Raw genomic sequence first — 23116 nt, forward strand, 5'->3', positions numbered from 1 at the left:
CTCCAGCAGCCCAGCTGCCCTCGGGGCGAGAGACGGCCTCAGGCAAGTCTGATGCTCCAAAATGTCACCCGTTACCCAGCTGCCGATCCTGGAGAGGCAGGATGACTTGCTGGCCATGCCCTCAGTGATAAGACCCTGACGTCAGCATGGCGGCTGGGGCCAGGGGGAAGGGGCCAGGGTTCCAGCTGCTCGATAACTGGCACGGAAACTCGCCCCAGGGAGAGCACTGGGCCTCCACGGCTTCTTAACGCTGCCCCAGAACCCACGCTCACACGTGCAGAGGCGCCTAGCGAAGACAAGGGCAAGTCCACATCCAACCTCTCACGCAGAAACGACCCTCGCTCACTGTCGCTCTCACCCCCCTGCTGTGACGCCCACTGAGCTCCTGGTTTCCTGTCGTTTATGTGCCATTTTAGTCCATAAAATTAAACACGCTGCAACCTTAGCTAACAGAATGAATATCTGAGCACGTGGCTATTGATATTTACCTTGTAGCAAAGTCTGTGTAGCCCTCGGGTATGACAGCCGCCGGGGGATTTCAGGGGGCTTTTGAGCCATAGTGGGGGAGCGCCGGATAACTCATTTCTGCCGCGCTGTGAGCACTCGGGCACAGCAGGGGGGGCGGGGGCGGCATTATGGAACTATTATCAATGCTTTTTTTGCCCTTTTTTTTTAAACCCAGCTTTACAGCCTTGCCCTTTCTTATCCCTCGGGGAAGCACGTTTTAAAACCATTCCCAAGCTGAGGCCAGCACAGCAGGGAGTGCGCGGGGGGCTGTCGTCCTGCGCGGGAAGGAAACCTCCCACTCCATATTGCACATTCAGGGGCGGGGGACACGAAGTCCTCACTGAACACTAATTACAGTGCAGCGAGGCTGCCGGCTTGCAGTGACGCAGGCCCGCTCCTGAAGCCGGTGCTGTCGGGGAGCTAGACAAAACATACAAAAGCAGTTAAAAACTCGACTTGAAAATAGCCCTTTTACCCAGCGGAGCTGGCTGTGCGAAGTGCCAGCTTCTCCACCAATGCAATGAGCCCCTTGAAAAGTTTGCAGCTGGGTCAGCTGCGCTCAGAGAAGGGCCCATTTTCATTACCGAAACTCGCCCCAGACGAACCCCTTCATTATTTACATTCCAGTTGTCGCTTGCGGTTGAACAGGGATCTTTAGGCCTGTGTAAACCCTCTGCAAAGTGCCACCTGGGGGAGGGGAAGCTCAGATGACCCACAGCCTGATTCTCGGGGATGCGCAGGCCACCGCACAAAGGGGCTTTACGGGGGGTGGAAGCAGCCCTTTAGCAATCCCCTGAGGGGCAGGGGGGCCCCGGCAGGTGCAGAGATGGCAGAAGGGCTCGACCCCATGCCTGCCCCTGGTGGCGGGGACAGACGGAGCGTATGGCCATAGCAGCGTGGGCCCCACAGCGATTCTCAGCGTGCCAGGTAGGCATGGGAAGCAGGGCGTCACTTACACCAAGGGGCGGGGGGGTGGAAAACAGGGAGTGCAAAAGTGGCTTCGAGCTCCCTGCATTCTCCTTCTCCTCGCTGCTTCACATGCATGGCAGGCGCAACGTGGGTTTGAACCAGAGCCAGATCTGCTGCTGCGTCTCCGGCCACCTGCTGCTGGAAATGTCCCCGGAAGTGGCTCCCTGGCGAACGCGGTGGGTTAGCTCCGGCTCAGGTCAGCACCACGCTCCTTAGCCCAGGAGCCCAGCTGGTGACAAGACCAGCCTGGCTGTCTGCAGCTCCAACGCCAGGCTTGGCTGGGAGCCGGCCCCGCTGAATGCTCTAGCGGAAACGTCCTCAGCAGGGAAGCTGGGGTTCCTCGAACCCAGGGTGGGCAGGGAGAGAATTTGCCAGTAGCAGAATAGCCCATCGCTGGCCCCTCCTGGGTGGGCTGAGCCAGGACAGGCTGGATGGACCCCCCCCCCCCCCCCCGTCTGAGCTGTTCTGGCCAGTCCAAAAAATAAACTCAGACATTCCGCTCATGTAACAGGATGAAAAACAAGCCCCGGGGCCTCGAAAAACCGATAAAACCTGCCTCGAAAGTGAAAGACAATCACAAGCGTTTGAAGGGCCGAGAGGCTGGTTATGTTTACGGGCCAGATCGTCCGCTGGCGCAAAGTGGCGTGGCGCCAGGATTTAACGCGGCAGGTCCGTGTCTCTGCAGCACGTAGTGCAGGGTGTCCTGGCACAGGAGCGACGGTATCACAACACCCCTGGTAAATAACGTACAGCGCCTTGCACAATAGGGCCTTGGGCCGTGACTGGGGATCCCACCGTAACCCATTCGTGATGCTGGCTGGTGCCAGCGGCGGGTCTGGCCCGCGCTCGTCGGCTTGCAGTACCTGGCCGATTGGCCAGACCACCACACGGCTTTGCTGAGCACGCGGCAACATTAAGTCCCACAGTCCCCGAGGCCGGCAGCGTGGCATCCGGCAGCCCGCTACCCTACAAGCTGCTTTTCCCACCTGCTTCGCGTATCCCCTGCCAGGCGTGTGCCGAGGGGGAGCGGCTTTTCTCTGCAGCTCAGCCGTGGGGCTGTCGCCGATGTGCTAAATTTGTCAGTTGCTAGAGAACAAAGTCTGTGCTGGTAATTAACACTGCCTGGAGAGAAGCACAACAAGACCGACATCCACAGCGGCTCTTCCGGTACAATCCTGCGATAAGCCTGCAGATGCAGACTTTTTTTCTGGCCATTGCAGGTTTCCTTTGGCATCCTGCCCTTGGAAGTGGGAGATGGGGGTGGCCGGGGGGGGGTGGGAGGTGCGTTGCTGTTTTAATTCTGCCCCACAACCATCATACAAAACGCGCTGGGGCGTTACTTTGCCTCTAAAGGACAGCTCGATAGGCCCAGAACATTGGCGTGAGTGACAGCGCCACCCGGCAAACTCGACTCATGCTGGAGTCAGAGCTTGGGTCAATGGAGCGATGCTGATTTACACCAGCTGGGGCTCTAGCCCCGTTGGCTCCAGTGAAGCTATGGCTGATTTCCACCATCCGAGGGCCCATAAACAGCAAGCCAGCCAAGTGCTAGAATTCACTAACCTCTGCGAGCTGGGGGCAGATGTCGGAGGGGGGGGGCGGGGTCTCCTGGCTGTCTCTGAGAGAGGTGTGATGAAGCGGGACTGTTCTTAATGTTCCCTCTGAATATTGTGGGGGTGCCTCAGTTTCCCCTAGGCAGTTCTTAAGTCTCTAGGGGGTGGGGTAAGGGTGTATGATCACTGCAGAGCCCTAGAGGGCAGGTGTGTGCAGGGGTCTGGACACAGACAACGGCCGACACCCTGTTTCCTGGCCACTGATGGCCTGGCCCTTCCCCCCTGCAAGGTGAGAGCTAAAGGGTTGGAGAACAAAGGAATCCGGTGACCTCCTGGCCTGGGAAAGGAACAAAGCCCAGAGGAAGAGGGGCTGGAGGGAGTTTCAGTTTGGGGCTGGCTGGGCACATGGAGTGAAGGGCAGACGGGGTTGTCTGGCTCACTGCCCCCCAGAATGGATCCGGCAGAGGGGGTCCTGTTCTCTGCACCTGCAAGCTCTGTGTTAGACCATGCTCCTGTCATCTAATAAACCTTCTGTTTTACTGGCTGGCTGAGAGTCCCGTCTGACTGCGGAGTTGGGGGGCAGGACCCTCTGGCTTCCCCAGGACCCTGCCTGGGCGGACTCGTTGTGGGAAGCACACGGAGGGGCAGAGGATGCTGAATGCTCCGGGGTCAGACCCAGGAAGGGGGAAGCCGGGTGAGCTGTGTGTCCTGCAGATAGGCTGCTCCCAGAGAGGAGACTCCCCCAGAGTCCTGCCTGGCTTCAGTTCCAGCGCATCGCCCGGGGACTCCGTGACAACAAGAAGGGAAGTTTAACAGGCCATGGCTGTAGTAACCTGGGAGCAGGAGCAGCCTGGGTGAGCCGCACCCAAACGCTGACTGACAGGGGTAACGGGGCGCTCAGACCATAAACTTAGTGGCCTGCGATGAAACGAGTTTGCTGGGTCTCAGAGCAGTTCCTGGCAAGACACATGAACCATGCCGGTCCCCAGCTGTTCGATCCGTTCCAAAAAGAACTAGAAAAGTTCCTGGAGGACAGGTCCATCAATGGCTATCAGCCAGGATGGGCAGGGATGGTGTTTCTAGCCTCTGTTTGCCAGAAGCTGGGAATGGGCGACAGGGGATGGATCACTGGGCGATTCCCTGTTCTCGTCATTCCCTCGGGGGCCCCTGGCACTGGCCACTGTCGGCAGACAGGACACTGGGCTGGATGGACCCTTGCTCTGACCAGTCTGGCCGGTCGTATGTTCTTATATCTGAGGACAGACTGGCCCATTCCTGCTAGCCGGGGGACAGAGACCCCGCACATTCATTTCCCCGCAGGCCCGATTGTGTTTGGTGGCTCCTGCCTCCCCCCAGTTGGGAATCTGGGACCTAGACGTTCAGATCCCAGCGGGCCACGTACCCATTCTCCCCTGCACACGCCGTCCAGCCAGGCGCTGGGTTAGGCAACACCCCTGACCCCGCATGCCTCAGTACAATCATTGCCAGGCCGGGGCCAGCTCATGACCCATTTCCCAAAGCCGGAGAACGGATATTTAAGGCAAGACACCAGCTTTCTGGAGTGGAGACAAACCGGGAGTTCCAGGGCGGGGCTGGGGAAGGGAAAAGGCAGGAGCAGATCCGAGCCAGGAAGCCCAGGGACAGGAGCTGCCCGCAGAGGTGGCTGTATGGAGACAGGCCGGGGCTGGCCAGAGAACACAGTTTGGCAGGAGCTTCTGAAGTGGCCCGAGGACGGATGCAACAACAACAAACAAACAAACCAGCCGGCCCGGCCAGGGCCCCGGCTGCAGGGACGCCCCGTCGGGTTCCCCTCCAGCAGCCCCTGTGCTCGCGGCTCCGGCCGGCTCAGGTCTGCATGAGCTGTATCTCGTAGACGGCACTGTCGCGGCCGAGGCAGGTGGCTTTGGAGGAGCTCTCGGCGTCCTGCACGTTGTACTCGCCCTTCTTGCAGGCGGTGGATTTGAGGTAATAGACGAGCCCGGCCGTCCCACCCAGCAGCAGGACGGCCACCCCTGCGATCAGGGCGGCAACAATGAGTCTGTTATCTGGCGGGGGGGAGGGACACGCAGCTTAGGCTCCAGGAGGAAAGACAGTCCCTGCCCCAGAGAGCTTCCAGGCTAGACAGAGGCATCAAGCGGGGAAGGGACATGCCCAAGGTCACACGGCAGGGCAGAGGTGGGGAAGGGAAACCGAGGCACAGAGTGGGGCTGCAGCTTGCCCAGGGTCGCTCAGCAGGCCAGTAGTGGAGCTGGGAATAGACGGCAGGTTGCCTGGGTCCCAGCACAGAGCCCCAGCCCCCCCACCGCCAGGCAGCTTCTGTTACAAAGCCAGCAGAGACTCGCCCCAGGGGCATGGTGCCACCGAATCAGGCTGGTCTCGCGTCCTGCCTCCTCGCCCACCGCGCGGCAGGGAACGTGGCCCCCCAGGGCTGCCGCAGAACACTGAGGAACCCCAGAGGGGGTCTGTCCCCCCCCCCCCACACTTTGCCCTTCCCTGGCGTCCTCGCCCTCCGGTCCCTACCTGTCACCTGGATTTGGAGCTGGCCCAGGTGCTGCCCGTGGGCGTTGGAGACCCTGCAGACGTACACGCCGCGGTTGTGCCTGTCGGCGCCGGCCACGCTCACGGTGCTGTTATCGGCCGAGTAGTGGACATTGGGGGCGGGGGGCACGGTCCAGCGGTAGGCGGGCGCCGGGGAGCCCTCGGCACGGCAGCTAATGTTGACGTTGGCGCCGCGTGGGACAGTGGCAGAAGGGCTGACGGCCAGGAGCAAGACGACGGGCCTGTCTGGAGAGAGAGAGGTCACACACTGAGCAGCCATGTGGCCCTGGGTCCCTCTGTGGCCCCTGCTCGCCCCCATACCACCCCGTGCCGCGGGGGAGCAACCCCCTTCCCCCCCATTCTACAGCGGGGCACCGAGAGATGCCCTAGGCCGTGCAAGGATGGCACTGAGGTCTCCCGAGTCCAAGGTTAGTGCACTAACCACTGCGCCATCCTACCTCTCTCTCGGCTCCCTTTGCTCAGCCAGCCCCGGCCCCCCCCGCTTCACTGCCATTTCTCCATCTGGGAGCAGGAGCTTTCTCCTCTGAGCTCTGGTAAAGCCTCCCTGTGTTCAGCAGCAGGGCAGACCCCTGGGGTCAAACCCTGGCTCTGCCACAGATGCCCCACGTGAGCTTGGGCCCGTCACCCTATTTGCCTCAATTTCCCCAGCCATAAAATGGGGCTAACACTGGCTGAGCAGCTGGCCAGGAGCGCCCGGTGCGATGCTGTGACGGTCGGGGCTGACGGCCCCTCGGCTGTGCAAACAGGCGCAGGGAGGCGATTTGACCCCGGCGAGACCGAGCCGGGAACGCTGTGGCCGGTTCTGGCTTGGTGAGGGAAGTGGGAAGAGCGGCTCCAGCGCAGGTGAGAGCCGCACGGGTTCGAGGGGGAGGAAACGCCTGACCGGCAGCAAGGAGCGTACCGTGCTTCGCTGCTCAGACAGAACCCTGCGAGGGGAGCCGGTCCCAGCTGCCAGGCGCCGTCCCGGGCGGAAATCCCGGGGACGGGCCCCGTCACCTCGCTGAGGGAGGCAGAACAGGCCCCACTGGCTGGCAGGTGAAATGGCCTCTGGCCGCGTGCAGCGCCCAGTGCCGGGGCCCGGGGAACGTCTGCGGGGCTAGGAACGGGCTCGTGCTGCGGCCCCAGAAACGGCCGTGTAGACACTGCGGCTCCGCCTGGAGCTCCAAGAGCTGCAGTGGGGAGCAGCCTTCAGACACCAGCTCCGGGGCCCTGCGGCCATTTGTACAGCACTGGCGCGGCGACTGATAACCCAGCGCCCCCCCCCAGCTCCTCCGCCCCAGACCCCAGCTCGCGTCTCCCCGGCCCGTTGGGTTCTCCCTCTGGCTGCGATGGGTTTCAGCTCTCTCTTTGAGAAGCGTTTCGGGCGGAGCTGGTGTGACGGACGCCGGGCGAGCGGGAGGGGAATCGGCCGCAATCGCGCCGTCTTGGGAGCGTCCCGGTGGCGCTCGCCCTCCTGCCTTGCCCCGGGCAGCGAGGAGCTCAGCACTTTGCAGCCGGGCCCGACACCCGGGGGACCCCCCGGCTAGTGTTCGCGAGCCAGGCCCGGCGCAGGGGAATCAGGTGGGGAGCAGACGAGGGGGCCAGCAAATGGAGCCAGCAGCGGCAAATACACGAGACTCTGAACTTTCTTTCGCGGTCAGTAATTTCCGGTGCAGTTAGTAACACGGGGCCGGGTGCAGAGGCTGGGCTCGTTTAGGAATGTCCAGGGTCAGCTTCCCCCTGCTGTGCTTGGCCCAGCCCAAAATCAGAGCAGCTGCACTTTACACGCGCTGGGCCGGAGTCCCAGCTGCTCCGTTCCCGCGCTTCTGGCAGGGGCTGGCTGAGACTGAGCTCGCTGGGGCAGGGGCTGTTACTCCATTCTGTGTCTGTGCAGCCCCTAGCGCCGTGGGGCCCTGGGCACTGCCGTAATTCACGTACAGCTCCCTGCACTCAGGGGTCCTACTCCATGGCTGGGGCCCGTAGGCTCTGCCGTAATAGTGTGGCAATAGCAACAGGAGCCATTTGTGCTGCCCGTCTTCTGGGGTCATGCAGGGCTCTCGCCCAGCCCACAGGGTGAATCAGAGCAGCCTTGGGGCTGCTCTAACTCACACTCTGCACCCCGTGGCCCCTGGGGAGCAGCAGATACTGCACGGCCGTGTGCTCCAGCCACGCGCCAGATTCACAGATTCCAAGGCCAGACGGGTCACCTAGTCTGACCTCCTGCGGAGCACAGGCCAGAGACCTGCCCCAATGCCATATGCCGGGGGCTGGGAGCAGGGTCTTTATGCCAGCTGGGCACCTGTCCGGGAGGGGGATTCTCAGGGAGCCGTTCCCACCCCCTATGCTGACCGTGCAGCCTGAGGGTCACGCGCAGGGCGAGCCAGGCCCGGGCAGTCTCGTGCCACGCTGGCGCACGGTCGGGACTCACATTCCACCCGCACGGTGACCGCCCTCCTCGCCGACCCGTGGCGGTTGGTGGCCGTGCACCAGTAGGTGCCAGAGTCATTCCGGCTCACGCTCCGCTCGCCGCCAAACTCCTCAGCTGCTCCCTCCTTGGCGCACGGGACGCGGGGGACGGGGATCCCGTCCGCCTGACAGGCCAGGGTGTGCAGGGACCCCTCCAGCCACGCCCGGGTACTGGGGCAGCTGGACTCGTCCATGGTGGGCTTGTCTGGAAGGCAGAGAACAAGGCCCCACTATTCAGTACCACAAAGAAGCCCCGCGGCTCCCCCACCCCGTGGCTCCGTTTTCTGTTAGGTGAACCCCGGCCGAGCGCTCCTCCTGGGCCACCTTTCCGCCCGCCAGGGTCCTAGTCCAGGCAGGGGCAGGGTAACCGGGGAGCGGCCACGCTGCAGCCGAAAGAGACGCTGTCGCGGGGGCAGCGCCTCGCCCTCAGAGCCGAGCTCCCCGACACCACGGCTGTTGTAACAGAGGGGCCCTGGGCCTCTCCGCTCTCAGACGAGCTGTGAGGGAGCGGGGGGGTTTCTCGTTGTTTTCAATGGTTTGCAGGCAAAGGGGGTGGGACTCAGTTTCCCTGGGGGTTACTGGTTTTACGAGGTGGTGGGAGAGGGGGTTTGTGGGGACACAGGGCCAGCGACTGGCCTGGAGAATGGAGACCCCATTGACAGGTGACCAGGAGGCCCAGCTCGGGAGGCCCAGCCGGGTCTGGCCAGTGGGGGGACAATGGGTTGCGGAGAGGGGACCCCGGTGACCTGACCAGCCGGTCCCAGCCAGAGGGGCCAGAGGACAGAAGAGGGGAGAGGGGGCCCAGGCGACCCTGTTCACCTGGAGAGAGGACTATGGATAGAGGGGGGGCTTGTGGCCGGGGATCTCAGAGGCCCCGCTGGGAAGCAGGGGGGCTCGGGGCTGGAGGGAGGGGGCAGGCAGAGCCCCCCTGGGTGCAGGGGAGACTGGGATGTGCTGTGTTGAGGGAGGCCAGGCCTGAGGCCGGAGAGTTTCCTGTGCTGGGTTCAATGCTCAATAAACCCTCCTGTGTTACCCTGGCTGAGCGTTGCTCCGGTCTAGAGAACGGGGGGGTGGGGGAATTATTCCCTCTGGGAGTGGAGGCCCCGGGGGTCCAGAGCGAGGGGACTCCCTGAGGGGGCCCACGGCAGAGACAGGCGGGCTCAGGCTCCGAGAGGTGCGGCTCCAGGAGGCAGAGAGGCCTATGGCTTAACCCCGAGAGAGGTGGCCCCCCGAGAAGGGCAGTCACACCGAAGGGGGTTCCTCCCGGTCCTGGGAGTCCATGACACAAGCACCTGCTGGATGAGGCAAGCGGACAATTGTATGTGGCTGCCGGGAGGGCCGGGGCAGAGCTGGAATTCACTGCGCGCACGGGCTGCGCTGTTGTGTACGTGCTGGGAAAGTGCAAAGAGAAACTCCTCGCAAACCGCCCCGGAGCCCGTGGGCAGGCCCCGGTACAGTAACCCACAGACCGGCCAGGGAGAGTGCCAACGGAGACCAGCCCAGCCCTGGGTGGAGGTTGGGGGGCAGCGGTGGGACTGGCCCAGGGATGGGAGTTGATGCAGGCACCAGCCTGGCCCGCGAGGGCAGTTCTACCTGCCAGGCTGTAAACTCACATTCGAGGGTGATGGTGACCGTCTTCGTAGCCGAGCCGTGAGAATTTGTGGCATTGCACTGGTAGGTGCCCATGGGGTCCGTGAGGCCCAGCCCCTGGCCCGGGCGGTACGAGACCCCGTCCTTGGTGCACACGACCTCTGGGGCTGGGATGCCATCAGCATCACAGGAGAATGCCTGCGGCATCCCCTTGACCCAGGTCCAGGCACTTGGGCAGCTGAGCTCGTCCATTGATGGCTTATCTGGACGGCAGATGGGCCGAAGGTTAGGTTCGGGGTCTGGAGTCATGGAGAGAAACCTCCGACCCCCAAGCTGGACTGGGATTGATGAATTAATTAGGAGCGTGGTGCACAGCAGAAAGGCACGGATGTTACCGGGTGTGCAAGAACTGACCCTGACAGCCTATGACAAGCGTGACCAGCCGGTTTCCGTGCTTGCCCGTTTACAGCATCTCACACTCAGACCCCTACTTCCCGAGGGCATCTGCAGCGCCGGTCCCTATTCATAGAATCATAGAAGATCAGGGTTGGAAGGGACCTCAGGAGGTATCTAGTCCAACCCCCTGCTCAAAGCAGGACCAATCCCCACCTAAATCATTCCAGCCAGGGCTTTGTCAAGCCTGACCTTAAAAACTTCTAAGGAAGGAGATTCCACCACCTCCCTAGGTAACGCATTCCAGTGTTTCACCACCCTCCTAGTGAAAAAGTTTTTCCTAATATCCAACCTAAACCTCCCCCACTGCAACTTGAGACCATTACTCCTCGTTCTGTCATCTGCTACCACTGAGAACAGTCTAGATCCATCCTCTTTGGAACCCCCTTTCAGGTAGTTGAAAGCAGCTATCAAATCCCCCCTCTTTCTTCTCTTCTGCAGACTAAACAATCCCAGTTCCTTCAGCCTCTTCTCATAAGTCATGTGTTCCAGTCCCCTAATCATTTTTGTTGCCTTCCGCTGGACTCCTTCCAATTTTTCCACATCCTTCTTGTAGTGTGGGGCCCAAAACTGGACACAGTACTCCAGATGAGGCCACACCAGTGTCGAATAGAGGGGAACGATCACGTCCCTCGATCTGCTGGCAATGCCCCTACATATACAGCCCAAAATGCCATTGGCCTTCTTGGCAACAAGGGCACACTGCTGACTCATATCCAGCTTCTCGTCCGCTGTAACCCCTAGGCCCTTTTCTGCAGAACTGCTGCCGAGCCATTCGGTCCCTAGTCTGTAGCGGTGCATGGGATTCTTCCGTCCTAAGTGCAGGACTCTGCACTTGTCCTTGTTGAACCTCATCAGATTTCTTTTGGCCCAATCCTCTAATTTCCCTAGGTCACTCTGGACCCCATCCCTCCCCTCCGGCGTATCTACCTCTCCCCCCAGCTTAGCCAGTCCCTTTCTCTGACTCCAGCCGAGCTGGGTTTTCAGCACAGTCCCAGACTGTGTCACATTTCAGACATTCCTTAGCTGCCTAATTAACCTCTGCTGCTGACGAGGTGTTTGCCCTGGGCACGCTGTATTTATACGTCCTCCTGGCTGGGCTGCTGCTCAGTCCCGCTCGCCGGGCGCTGTGTCAAAGGTCACTGTCTCTTTCCTAATGAGTTTCGCGCGCTTGTACTTTTCCCTTCCTCGCATGGCCCTGGAGGACGACGGGAGCCTGGTTCTCAGCTCCACCGAACAGAGGCGCTGCCAGACCGGCTCAGCCCAGGGGCCCCTCTAACCCGGTGTCCCGTCTCCAACGGGGCCCAGCCCCTGCTGCTTCAAAGGGAAGTGCAAGACACCCTGAGGAGGCAGCGAAGGGTTAACCCTCCCGGAGGGACAGTTCCCTCCTGATCCCCATCAGATCTCCGTCGGGGTCCCCCCCCCCCCGGCACATCGGGGCCCCTGATCTTATCCGGAGCTTCCAGCCAACCAACCAAGTGAGACCAGCTGCAGGGCATCGGTTTAACTCAGCCGACTGCTCCACCCACGGCAGAACGAGACCAGGGGTTAGGACAAGGGCAGGGGGGTCTAGGGCAAGTGACTAACTCGGGCATAGCTGGGGCCCTCCCGGGCTCTGCAGGGATCCAGTCTTTGCTGACTTACATTCCACCCGGACGGTCACCTCCCGGCGGGCTGAGCCATGGGTGTTGGTGGCAGTGCAGTGGTAAGTCCCAGCGTGCTCTCTCGCCACCCGACGCTGCAGCCCCACGCCGTAGGGTGCCCCGTCCTTTGCGCACACCACCGCCGGGGCCGGGTTCCCCGAGGCCAGGCAGGCCAAGGTTTGCTCCGTCTCCTCCACCCAGGTCCGGGTCCTGGCACAGCCGGCATCGTCCATTTCAGGCCCATCTGGAAGAGACGGAACCAGGACCCGTTTGTAAAGGGGAAGCTACGGCACGAGAGCAGGGCTGGTTCCCCTGCCACCCACTTTGGCCCTGCCCCGCTCCGGAGGGGGGGCTGGGACTCGGGGGCTGTCACGGCGTCCCCGGGCGATGCTCTGGAGCTGCTCCCCATGAAGCCAGTCAGGACTCTGGGGGAGTCTCCTCTCTGGGAGCAGCCTGTCTGCAGGACATACAGCTCCCCCGGCTCCACCTTCCTGGGTCTGACCTCGGAGCATTCAGCCTCCTCTGCCCCGCCCTGCGCTTCCCACAGCCAGTCCGCCCAGGCGGGGTCCTGGGGAAGCCAGAGGGTCCTGCCCCCCAACTCCGCAGTCAGACGGGACTCTCAGCCAGCCAGGAAAACAGAAGGTTTATTAGACGACAGGAACATGGTCTAACACAGAGCTCATAGGTGCAGAGAACAGGACCCCTCAGCCAGGTCCATTTTGGGGGGCAGTGAGCCAGGCAACCACGTCTCCCTTCACTCCATGTCTCCAGCCAGCCCCAAAACTGAAACGTTCCCCAGCCCCTCCTCCTCTGGGCTTTGTCCCTTTCCGGGGCCAGGAGGTCACCAGATTCCTTTGTTCTCCAACCCTTTAGCTCTCACCTGGCAGGGGGGAAGGGCCCAGGCCATCAGTGGCCAGGAAAGAGGGTGTCGGCCATTGTCTGCGTCCAGACCCCTGCACACACCTGCCCTCTAGGGCTCTGCAACGACCATACACCCTTACCCCAGCACCTAGAGACTTAAGAACTGCATAGGGGAAACTGAGGCACCGCCACACTATTCAGAGGAAACATTAGGAACAGTCCCACTTCGTCACAGGGGCCCATTCAGAACTTGGCCCCTCTGACAAGGTTACTGCCTGGGAGGTGGGGTGGGGGCAAACTCATCTCATGCAGGGCCCAGGGAGAAGCTGTCGGAGGGGGATACTCTTCAGTCGCTGTCAGTCTGGGGACGATAGAGGAGGAGAACTCCGCCTCTCCATCTGAACATCCCACTCAGTCCCCCTCCACCTAGGGCCAGATTGGAGACGGGCCCCCTAGGGGGGAAAGGCCCCTTGTCCCATTCCCTGTCCTGAGCCATGTCCTGGGGTGGGTTGGGGCCGGCACCCCCTGGAGGGGAAAGGCCCCATCCCCCATTCTCCATCCCCCAAGCCAGCCAGTCCCCCAAGCAAAGGGGAATCTTGGCAATCACACACTCCCCCTTCGTCTGACCCGTCTTGCGTTTGCTGGGACTGCGTCACTTCTAGCCAGGCACTGGAAGCCGCGAGCACCCGACACTGGGGAGCCCAGCTGTGCGGGGCCATCAGCTCCCCGGGGCCCCCAGAGGCTGCGATCCCTGCCCTTACATTCGACATGGATTGTCACGTTCCTGCCGGCCGTCCCGTGCACACTGGTGGCACTGCAGCGATAGACCCCCGCGTGGCCTCTCGTGACGTTCTGCACGCTGCCGGTATCGTACACCTGGCTGCCCTTGCGGCAGGAGACCTCCGGCATCGGGTTTCCGTCGGCTTCACAGGCCAGCTGCTGCTGGGTCCCCTCGAGCCACGTCTGGTGACCTGGGCAGCCGGACTCGTCCAGCGTAGGCTTGTCTGGAAGAGAGAGAAGAGTAAGGCTGGCGTGGGAAGGATTGATGAACACGAGGCCTTCGCTCCGTCTGAACGCCCTGATCTGTCCCCTCCCCTCTCGACGCGGGGCCGGCGTCTCCTGCAGGGGAAAGGCCCCCGTTTGCACACCACAGCTCGGGCTGGGCTCCCGCCAGCCCTGCAGATCAGGGTTCGCAGCGTCCCCTCGAGCCACATCCGGGGACTCGGGCACCCGACTCATCCATTTCGGGCTCATCCGAAAGTGCAGAGAGACAGAACTCGAGTCGTTGCCCATCACGCTCTGCTCTCTCCCGGGGTGGCAGGAGGATCAACGACCTGGGTCACTGGACTTTTTGCGCCCCGAGGGCCCCAGCGGCAGGGCAGTGGGTGCGTGGAAGGGCGAGAGGTCTCCTGGTGGGAGCTCTGGGACTCGGACTGCAGCCCCCACACAGCACAGCCCCGGAGCACGTGCCGAACATTGAGCACGTCAGTCCCGCCGGCATGTGCTGAGAAAGTGAAGCACGGGCTCAAGTGCCGTGCCAAACAGGGATGGACGTCAGCGTCCACCCATCTGGGCACCTGCCCTGGGCCATGGGACCTGCTCACATGCTAAAGCTTTACACACGCCCTTAAGTGCTTCGCAGAGACAAAGGCCTCGCACACCGCAAGGCTACTGGGTTGTGGCCAATAATAACCCCAGCTGCGAGTCCTCGTGCCACAGCTCCCACCCTCCAGCCAGGGGCTTTCTGCATGAGGTGCCAAGCACAAGCCTGCTCAATGATTGCAGTCGACACAGGGAAACTGAGGCACAGAAAGGGGAAGAGACATGCCCAAGGCCACGCAGTGTGTCTGTAGCAGAGCTGGGAACATAGTCTAGGAATCCTGGCTCCCAGCCTCCTTCCTCTAACCCACCAGATCCCAATCCTCTCCTTGAACTAGGCATAGAACCCAGGAGTCCTGACTCCCAGCCCCCCTCCCCCCCACATTCCAACCAATAGACTCCCCTCCTTCGGCTCGCTCTCAACTCCATTCTGTATCATCAGACACTTGTGCAGCCTCTCCCTCCTCACTGGCCGATGGGGAGTGCAAATGGGTTTGTCTGGCAGCATCTCTCTCTGTGTCCCTATTAATTTCTGTTAACGAGGGTTTGTAAGGAAGCCCGGGCCGGGCGGTGCGACAGCAATGTGGGTTCCACTGCTGAGGCTGCCAGTCAGACAGAGCAGAGATGGGCAGACAACCAGGCGGCTGGATGGCACAATGGTTAGGGACCCAACTCTCTCCTCTGCCAGGCTTCCTGTGCCTCAGTTTCCCCACCTACCCCATGGGGATAATGGCACGGCCCTGCCTCAGAGGGGTGCATGAAGATAAAGGCACTGAAAGTTTTGAGATGCTCCAGTGTTACCATCCCAGGGGCCCCAGCGGGAGGGCGTAAGATGCCACCCGCTCAGGCTTTGCCCTGGTGTCAGTAACCGCAGGACGTGCAGGGGCAGGAACACGGGCACTCCAGCCCCCGTGGTGAGGAAGAGGTGGGGTCTGTGCGCAAACCGGCACTGCTCCCGACTCACAGAGGACGATGAGCTGGGCAGACGTGTTCTTTACGAAGGAATGGCTGCCCAGGGCGAGGTTCCCTTCGCACGTGAACTGCCTCCCGTTGTCTCCCTTGCGGGCCGTCAGCGTGAGCTGCAGGCAGGGCTGGTGCCCGGACTCCAGGGTTCGCTCGGAGTCTCTGAGCTGTAGCGTAGTGCCAGGGGGCTGGGAGGCAGGGGAACAGCACGTGAGGCTCACGTTCCTGTTCACGAGGGCCCGTGGCTGGTCGATCTCCAGGACAGGCTGAGGGAAACCTGGAGGGGACCGAGGCAAAGCTGCTGTGAAATAATCAGGGTGATTTTGAACATGTGACTGACGTCACCGCTGCAAAGAAACCCCATTTCCACTAGTCTGGGGAGCCCTGGGTTATAGCGCCAGGCTGGTGTGGTGTGAGCAGGGGCTGGAAACCCGGACTCCTGGGTTCTCTCGCCAGCGCCAGGAGAGAGAGTAGGGTCTAGCAGGGGAGCTGGGAACCTGGCCCATTGGACTCATTCAGCTTGCCAGAGGCGGGGCTGGGCCTTCGTCTCTTGCCACCAGACCCTCCAGGAAGGGGGGCAGTATTACTGCCAGGGCTGGGCGAACCCCAGCTGGTTGTGTGGGTTGGCGCTTTCTGGGCATTATCAGTGGTTCTAATAAAAATCACCAAGGCTTGGCTTTGCCCTTGGTGTGAGTGTGCGTGGCGGGCATCGCGCGGGTCCCTACAAGAGACGGAGCCCGCTGGTTCTGGGACAAGAGCCCTGTTACTCCCAGCTCATTCATCGGGATCAATTAGCAATCAATGCAATTATGATTAACCAGGGAACACGCCCAGGGAAAAGTCCCGCGCATGGCGGGCAGGGAGAGCGACCGCTTCCCTCTGCAGAACAGAGCCCTGGCTTGGTGCAGCTCAGCTCTGCTCCTTCCTTGGAACTGGACACGGGGCTGATGTCACGGCTCGTCTGCAGAGAGGGGGCAGAGGAGGGCCAGGGCCGCCCAGCACGCAGCTCTTTGCAGGATCAGCCCCAGCACTGCCCACGCCCCAGGGGGAATAATCCAGACACTCACTGTAAACGAGAACGCTCTGCCCTGCGGATCTGGACACGGGCCCCACGGACACGGTGCAGGTCAGCTGGCGCTCGCCTGCGGACAGGGACCGAACCTCGCCCTGGGCTGTGGCCGTGTCATTCAATGTGGTGATGGTGAAGTTCAGGCTCTGACCCCCAAAGGACAGGTTGAACTGGGCCTCTCCAGCGGCAGGGAAGACCTTGGTCACTTCACAGCGGGCGGTCGCCTTGGTGCCCACCTCTATATAGAGGGAGGTTCGGAGCTGGGGCTCCTCTGGGAGAGCTGCAGCAGGTGAGAAAAACCATCGCGGGGCATCAGGGAAATGTTCAGAGGCACGTAGCCGAGTAGACAGACCAGCAGCCTGGGACTCAGGACACCTGGGTTCTATTCCCGGCTTGGGCACCGGCCTCGGGCAAATCCTTCCCTTTTCTCTGCCTCTGTTTCCCCTGCCACCCTCTGTCTAGTTAGACTGTGAAATCCTTGGGGTAAGGGCTCTCCAGGTTTGGGAAGCACCTGCCCCCGTGGGGGCCCCGATCTTGGTGGAGGTCTGGGCCGCGCCCACCCCCGTGGGGGCCCCGATCGCGGTCGGGGTCTCCAGGCACTACCGTAATACACCCAGTCGTAACGCAGCCAATGTCTGTTGGGAGAGCGTCTCACTTCCTCCCAGGCTCCAGTTCCGAATCCGGACACAATGACACAGGGCCTCACCGTGTTTTACAAACCTTCTGCCATTCTCACCTCGCCCCTGACCCTGCCCCTGGAGGTGGGTGCGGAAATGGGAGGTGCAGAGAGGGGAAATGACCTACCCCAGGTCACACGGTCAGCGAGTTGCAGAGCAGGGACCTGAACCCAGGAGTCCCGATACCCAGTTCCTGCCCTGCTTTAACCTCTCGCCTCCACTCACCTCCTAGAGAGAGCCCAGGAGTCCTGACTCCCAGCTCCCCCCACTCTAACCCCACTGCCCTCCACAGAGCCAGGGATAGGACCCAGGAGTCCTGGCTCCCAGACGCCCCCCTCCCACCCCGCCACCACTGCCTCACTTTCACATTAAGGCCAAGCTTTTCAAACACCACTAGTGATTTTGGGAGGCCACCCAGGGGCCCGACAGTCACAGAACAGCTGAGGATCTGCCCTTAGATCTGCAGTGGGACCAGGACCGAGGCCTGAGAGCTTCTAGTTCCAGCATCGTCCCATTGAGAAACCCTGATCCCTCCTCTAAAGCCGGCTGTCTCGAGAGCTCCCAGCCTGTCACGTAACGCACGAGCCGGGGGCCACCCAATGACATTACTAGGCAGCAGGATTAAAAACAAACATAGGGAAGTTCCACTTGGCACAGCGCACAGGCAATCTGTGGAACTCACCGCCAGGGGATGTTGTGAAGGCCAAAAGAATAACAGGATTCAAAACAAAATTAGGTAATTCCTGGGGGATGGGTCCAACAGTGGCTGTTAGCCAGGATGGGCAGGGATGCAACCCCATGCTCTGGGTGTCCCTAAACCTCCAGCTGCCAGAAGCTGGGACGGGATGACGGGAGGGATCATTTGATAATTGCCCTGTTCTGTTCATTCCCTCTGAAGCACTTGGCACCGGCCCCTGTCAGAGACAGGGCCCTGGGCTGGATGGACCCAGCGTGGCCGTTCTCGTCAGCACTGCACCCCTGAGCAGGGCAGAGGATGGTTAATGACACCTCCTGTGACCGCCTTGTCCTGCCCACGGGCTGGCACTGGCGTTTCCTCTCTCCCCCGAGAGGAGGGTTTGTAGCGGATTGAAAACACCCAGGTGAGCTCACAGATCGCTCGCCCCAGCAGCAGGAGAAAAGCGGCGAGTCAAGCAGCCACTGCAGCTCCACCAGAGCCCAGAGCTCGGAGACAAAGGCAGGGAGCCGGCTGGGGGATTCAGCACAGAGTTATTAATAGACTCCCGCTAACAGGATTATAATTCCCGCAGACCCGGCAGCTGTCAGAGCATGATAGGGTGGCTCAGACGAGAGGCAGGCGAGCCAAGGGTCTGGTTCTTGTTTCCCTGCGGTTTGGGCCTCATTCCTGATCAGAGTGTCGGCACTGGGCACCCGCTCTGCACCCGTGGAAGGGCCTGCCCGAGAGGCTGGGGCTAGTGAATCGGCACTCACCAAAAACCCTGAGCTCCACCGCAGGGGAGGAGTTTTGGAAGAGCTGCCCGAGTGGTCTCAGGTCCAGCGCTGAGTGGCAGGTGACCTCCTGCCCGTGGTCCTGTCGCTGAGGGATGATCTCGTGGGTCACCGTGACGTTGTCGGCCGCGGCCCTGGTGTGGTTCTGGAAGGTCTCCGTGTGCAGGGTCCGTCCCCCCTGGCGGAGGGTCACGGTGAGGTGCCTGACGGGCGCCACGTTCAGAACCCGGCACGTCAGGTTATAGGCCTGGCCCAGCTCCAGCTCCGGGAGCCGCTCCAGCACCACCCGCTCCGGCACCCCTGGAGCGACACAAAGACACAGACAGCCTTTCACCAGGGAGCTGCAAGTGGACAGGGAATCCACCATGGTGGCTGCGCTGGGATCCTCCAGGGCGTGGCCGAATTCTGCAGCCTGTCCCACTGCATTGCCTGCACTGTGCAAGAGACAGCACCTGCAGCTGGCTGCATCCCCGCCCTGATCCCAGCCCCAGGCCAGCTGACGGCGATAGGCTCTTCGTGCTGGCCCCACAGGGCACTCCAGCGCAGGGGAAAGGTGGGACTGTGTGGGTTCCCAACTGAACGCGTCCCCACGTCGCAAAACAACATCTTCATGCCAGGCACAATGCAGGCATCTGATCGGCAACCTCTCCAGAGAGGCTGAGGGCAGCACGAGCCTCTGAGACCAACCCTGGTGGGGGGGGGGGGGGTCCCATCAGTGCAGGGCAAGCCCCTGGGTAGGGATGGTGTTTGTGGACTCAGGGGAAGTTTGTGCTGCTATGAGGCTAAACTGAGTCCGGACTCTCTGGAGAAGCCGATCCAGCTTCTTTCCCCAGAAGTACACAATGATCCCGTCTGCTCCGGGGTGGGGGGTCTCTACTCTGATGGCTCATCTCCTGCTTCCCCAGGAAACAACCTGGGATTCCCCACACAGGAATGGGTCAACCCCACAGAGCCCCCGTTACCAGCCCCCAGCAGCCTCCTTTTGTGAGTCGCTTACGGTAAGTGGTGATGCGGGCAGATGCCCGAGTTACTTCTCCGTAGCAGAAGAAATAGCACTGAGGGGCCGACACCCACTCCCAGATATTAACCAGCTCTCTGGCCTCCCATCGGGGACCTCTTTTTTCTTGGGCTTTGGTGAGCGAGGTCTCCAGGCCGCTCCTGGCATCAGGGTCCTGGCACGTGGTACTGCAGTTTAACCAGATGGAGCCGCCGTGCTCCACCACGGAGTCTTCCGGCCGAACGCTCATGTTGAAGGGTCGTTCTGCAGCCCCTGAAATGGCAAACGGGCCCGTCGCGCTGAGCCTCGGAGGAAGGGGCTGAAGCTCCCAGGTGCCGGAGGACACCAGGGTCAGGGCAGCGTCTCCCGGTGTTTAGAATCCACGCTCAGCCCCGGGACAGTGACGGCGCCGTGGGTGTCCAACGCCCTCCACCCGAAGATCCCAAAGCACTTTGCAAACATTATTGTTCCCATTTCACCAGCGGGGAAACTGAGGCATGGAGAAGTGAAGGGACTTGCCTGAAGTTCTAGGGTAGCTCAGAGTCCTGACTCCCAGTGACCCCATCACTAGCCCCCACCTGCCTCCCAGAGCCGGAGCTACAACCCAGGGGTCCCCCCCCCAACTACTAGACCCCACTTCCCTTCCCGAGCTGGGGAGAGAACCCAGGAGTCCTGGCTCCCAGACCCCGCCCCCTCTAACCACTGGTGCCCACCGCCTCCCGCACAACCTGTCGGGAGAAGCCTTTTCTTAACAAGCCACACGCCGAACCAGCCCCCCCGATCCTCCCCGGCGGCCGGACTGGCTCCCTCTCGGGGCCCCCGCCGGCCAGGCACGGACGGCGGGGTGGGGGGAAGAGGCCGTGGCGGGGACCCCGCAGGTGGGCCGGTCCCGACCCCGCCCGGCTGCCCGGCGCTCGCAGCCCCTCCCCGCCGGCATCGCGCCGGGCCCCGATCCGGGGACGTACCTGGGAGCGCCAGGAGCAGCAGCAGGGGCAGGCAGCGCCCGGGAGCCGGGGGCCGCAGCTGCCGGGGCCGCATGGCTGAGGACGCGCCGCGCCGGGCTCGGGATTGGCGGCGCTGGGGCTTGGTCTCGGGCGGAGGAGGGAGCGCGGCGCGGCGCAGCGCAGGAGCCCGGGCGCCCGCCCCCGAGTTCCCGAGAACTGGCCGGCGCCTGAGTCCGGGTTTCCTCCGCTTCCTGCAGCCGGCGGAACGCCCCTGATAAGAGCTGGGCACCTCTGGAGCCAGGGCCCTGGGCTCCAAGTGAAACCGGACCCCGTCGAGCCGGGCGCTGCCCAGACCCCGACCGAGACCAGGGCCCCGTCACGCCGGGCGCTGCCCAGACCCCAGCCGAGACCAGGGCCCCGTCACGCCGGGCGCTGCCCAGACCCCACCCGAGATCAGGGCCCCGTCGAGCCAAGCGCTGCCCAGACCCGGACCGAGACCAGGGCCCCGTCGCGCCGGACGCTGCCCAGACCCCGACCGAGATCAGGGCCCCGTCGAGCCAAGCGCTGCCCAGACCCCGACCGAGATCAGGGCCCCCTCGAGCCAAGCGCTGCCCAGACCCCAGCTGAGACCAGGGCCCCGTCACGCCGGGCGCTGCCCAGACCCCGACCGAGACCAGGGCCCCGTCGCGCCGGACGCTGCCCAGACCCCGACCGAGATCAGGGCCCCGTCGAGCCAAGCGCTGCCCAGACCCCGACCGAGATCAGGGCCCCGTCGAGCCAAGCGCTGCCCAGACCCCGACCGAGATCAGGGCCCCGTCGCGCCGGGCGCTGCCCAGACCCCAACCGAGATCAGGGCCCCGTCGAGCCGGGTGCCGGGCAGACCCCAAACGAGACCAGGGCCCCGTCGCGCCGGACGCTGCCCAGACCCCAGCCGAGACCAGGGCCCCCTCGAGCCAAGCGCTGCCCAGACCCCGACCGAGACCAGGGCCCCGTCGCGCCGGACGCTGCCCAGACCCCAGCCGAGATCAGGGCCCCGTCGAGCCAAGCGCTGCCCAGACCCCGACCGAGACCAGGGCCCCGTCGCGCCGGACGCTGCCCAGACCCCGACCGAGATCAGGGCCCCGTCGAGCCAAGCGCTGCCCAGACCCCGACCGAGATCAGGGCCCCGTCGCGCCGGGCGCTGCCCAGACCCCGACCGAGATCAGGGCCCCGTCGAGCCGGGTGCCAGGCAGACCCCAAACGAGACCAGGGCCCCGTCGCGCCGGACGCTGCCCAGACCCCAGCCGAGACCAGGGCCCCCTCGAGCCAAGCGCTGCCCAGACCCCGACCGAGACCAGGGCCCCGTCGCGCCGGACGCTGCCCAGACCCCAGCCGAGATCAGGGCCCTGTCGAGCCAAGCGCTGCCCAGACCCCACCCGAGATCAGGGCCCCGTCGAGCCAAGCGCTGCCCAGACCCCGACCGAGACCAGGGCCCCGTCGCGCCGGACGCTGCCCAGACCCCGACCGAGATCAGGGCCCCGTCGAGCCAAGCGCTGCCCAGACCCCACCCGAGATCAGGGCCCCGTCGAGCCAAGCGCTGCCCAGACCCCGACCGAGACCAGGGCCCCGTCGCGCCGGACGCTGCCCAGACCCCAACCGAGATCAGGGCCCCGTCGAGCCAAGCGCTGCCCAGACCCCGACCGAGATCAGGGCCCCGTCGCGCTGGGCGCTGCCCAGACCCCGACCGAGATCAGGGCCCAGTCGAGCCGGGTGCCAGGCAGACCCCAAACGAGACCAGGGCCCCGTCGCGCCGGGCGCTGCCCAGACCCCGACCGAGATCAGGGCCCCGTCGAGCCAAGCGCTGCCCAGACCCCAGCCGAGACCAGGGCCCCGTCGCGCCGGACGCTGCCCAGACCCGGACCGAGACCAGGGCCCTATCGCGCCGGGCACCGCCCAGACCCCGACCGAGACCAGTGCCCCGTCGCGCTGGCTCTCCCTGCCCCACTGCGCTAGGCCACCCCAGGACCCTCCTCGGAGTCAGTGGAACAGGGGCCAGCTGGGTCGCCCAAGGAGGCAGCTCCCATTCGGGTTGTTGGGAGCCGACAGCTGCTTGCAAAGGATGGAACGGGGCCTGTCTCAGCATGGCCTGCCCCGGCTGAGCTCCTAGGATGGGGATTCTCAAGCTGGGGGTCGGGACCCCTCAGGGGGTCGTGAGGTCATTACATGGGGGGTTGCGAGCGATCAGCCTCCCCACCAAGCCCCGCTTCGCCTCCAGCATTTATAATGGTGTTAAATATAAAAAAGTGTTTTTCACATACAAGGGGGGTCGCACTCAGGGGCTTCCTGTGTGAAAGGGTCACCAGGACAAAAGTCTGAGAACCGCTGCCCTAGGACCAGTCCTGGCCGAGTGCTGGTCCCTGACCCTAGTGCGGAGCCCATCAGCAAATGGGGCTCCCCGGGCCAGTCCCACGGGAACCCCAGCCCCTCCACAAGGCACCAGCTCTGACTCCAGCATGAGGATGCTCAGGGAAAGCTGGTCCGGGTGTTCCCAGAGCCCTGCTCGATGGAGGCTCCGGGCTGCTCTGGCACCAGGCAGCCTCCTCCAGCATGGGCAGGGGGGCGCTGGGATGGGAAAGCTCCTGTCCCCGGCTGGCAGGGGGCGTCACTCTGGCGTGCAGGTTTCTGTGGGCAATGGGCAGGGAGGGAAGTGGAAGAGGGCGGGGTGGGGTGTGCAGCTCTGAGAGCTAAGCTAATCGGTCAGTCCTTGTTCAGCCCAACCTAGCCACCCTGACACCCCCCTCGATCTCCTGATGGCCCTGTCTGTCCCCCTACACCCCATTT

The 23116-nt window shown here is 63.1% G+C and overlaps 1 protein-coding gene across 6 annotated transcripts in view; it reads right to left on the bottom strand.

Annotated features, from left to right (window-relative positions):
* Positions 1-2059: 2059 nt before the first annotated feature.
* The window catches only part of LOC102947410 (hemicentin-1), a 78916-nt gene continuing 57859 nt past the window's right edge, over positions 2060-23116 (bottom strand). For 3 of the 6 annotated variants that reach the window (XM_043532489.1, XM_043532485.1, XM_043532490.1), the window contains 9 exons: positions 18338-18655; positions 16210-16491; positions 15144-15419; positions 13342-13584; positions 11721-11963; positions 9647-9886; positions 7996-8238; positions 5550-5813; positions 2060-5074 (listed from right to left, as the gene is read on the bottom strand). In XM_043532489.1, the coding sequence (XP_043388424.1) occupies positions 4875-5074; positions 5550-5813; positions 7996-8238; positions 9647-9886; positions 11721-11963; positions 13342-13584; positions 15144-15419; positions 16210-16491; positions 18338-18655 (2309 nt within the window). In that variant the 3' untranslated portion in view covers positions 2060-4874. Of the gene's footprint in view, positions 5075-5549; positions 5814-7995; positions 8239-9646; positions 9887-11720; positions 11964-13341; positions 13585-15143; positions 15420-16209; positions 16492-18337; positions 18656-23116 lie in introns of those variants that run through there. The other 3 variants (XM_043532486.1, XM_043532487.1, XM_043532488.1) reach the window with 3 other exon arrangements.

This window comes from Chelonia mydas, chromosome 20, assembly GCF_015237465.2.
Source record: "Chelonia mydas isolate rCheMyd1 chromosome 20, rCheMyd1.pri.v2, whole genome shotgun sequence".
Taxonomy (NCBI): domain Eukaryota; kingdom Metazoa; phylum Chordata; order Testudines; family Cheloniidae; genus Chelonia; species Chelonia mydas.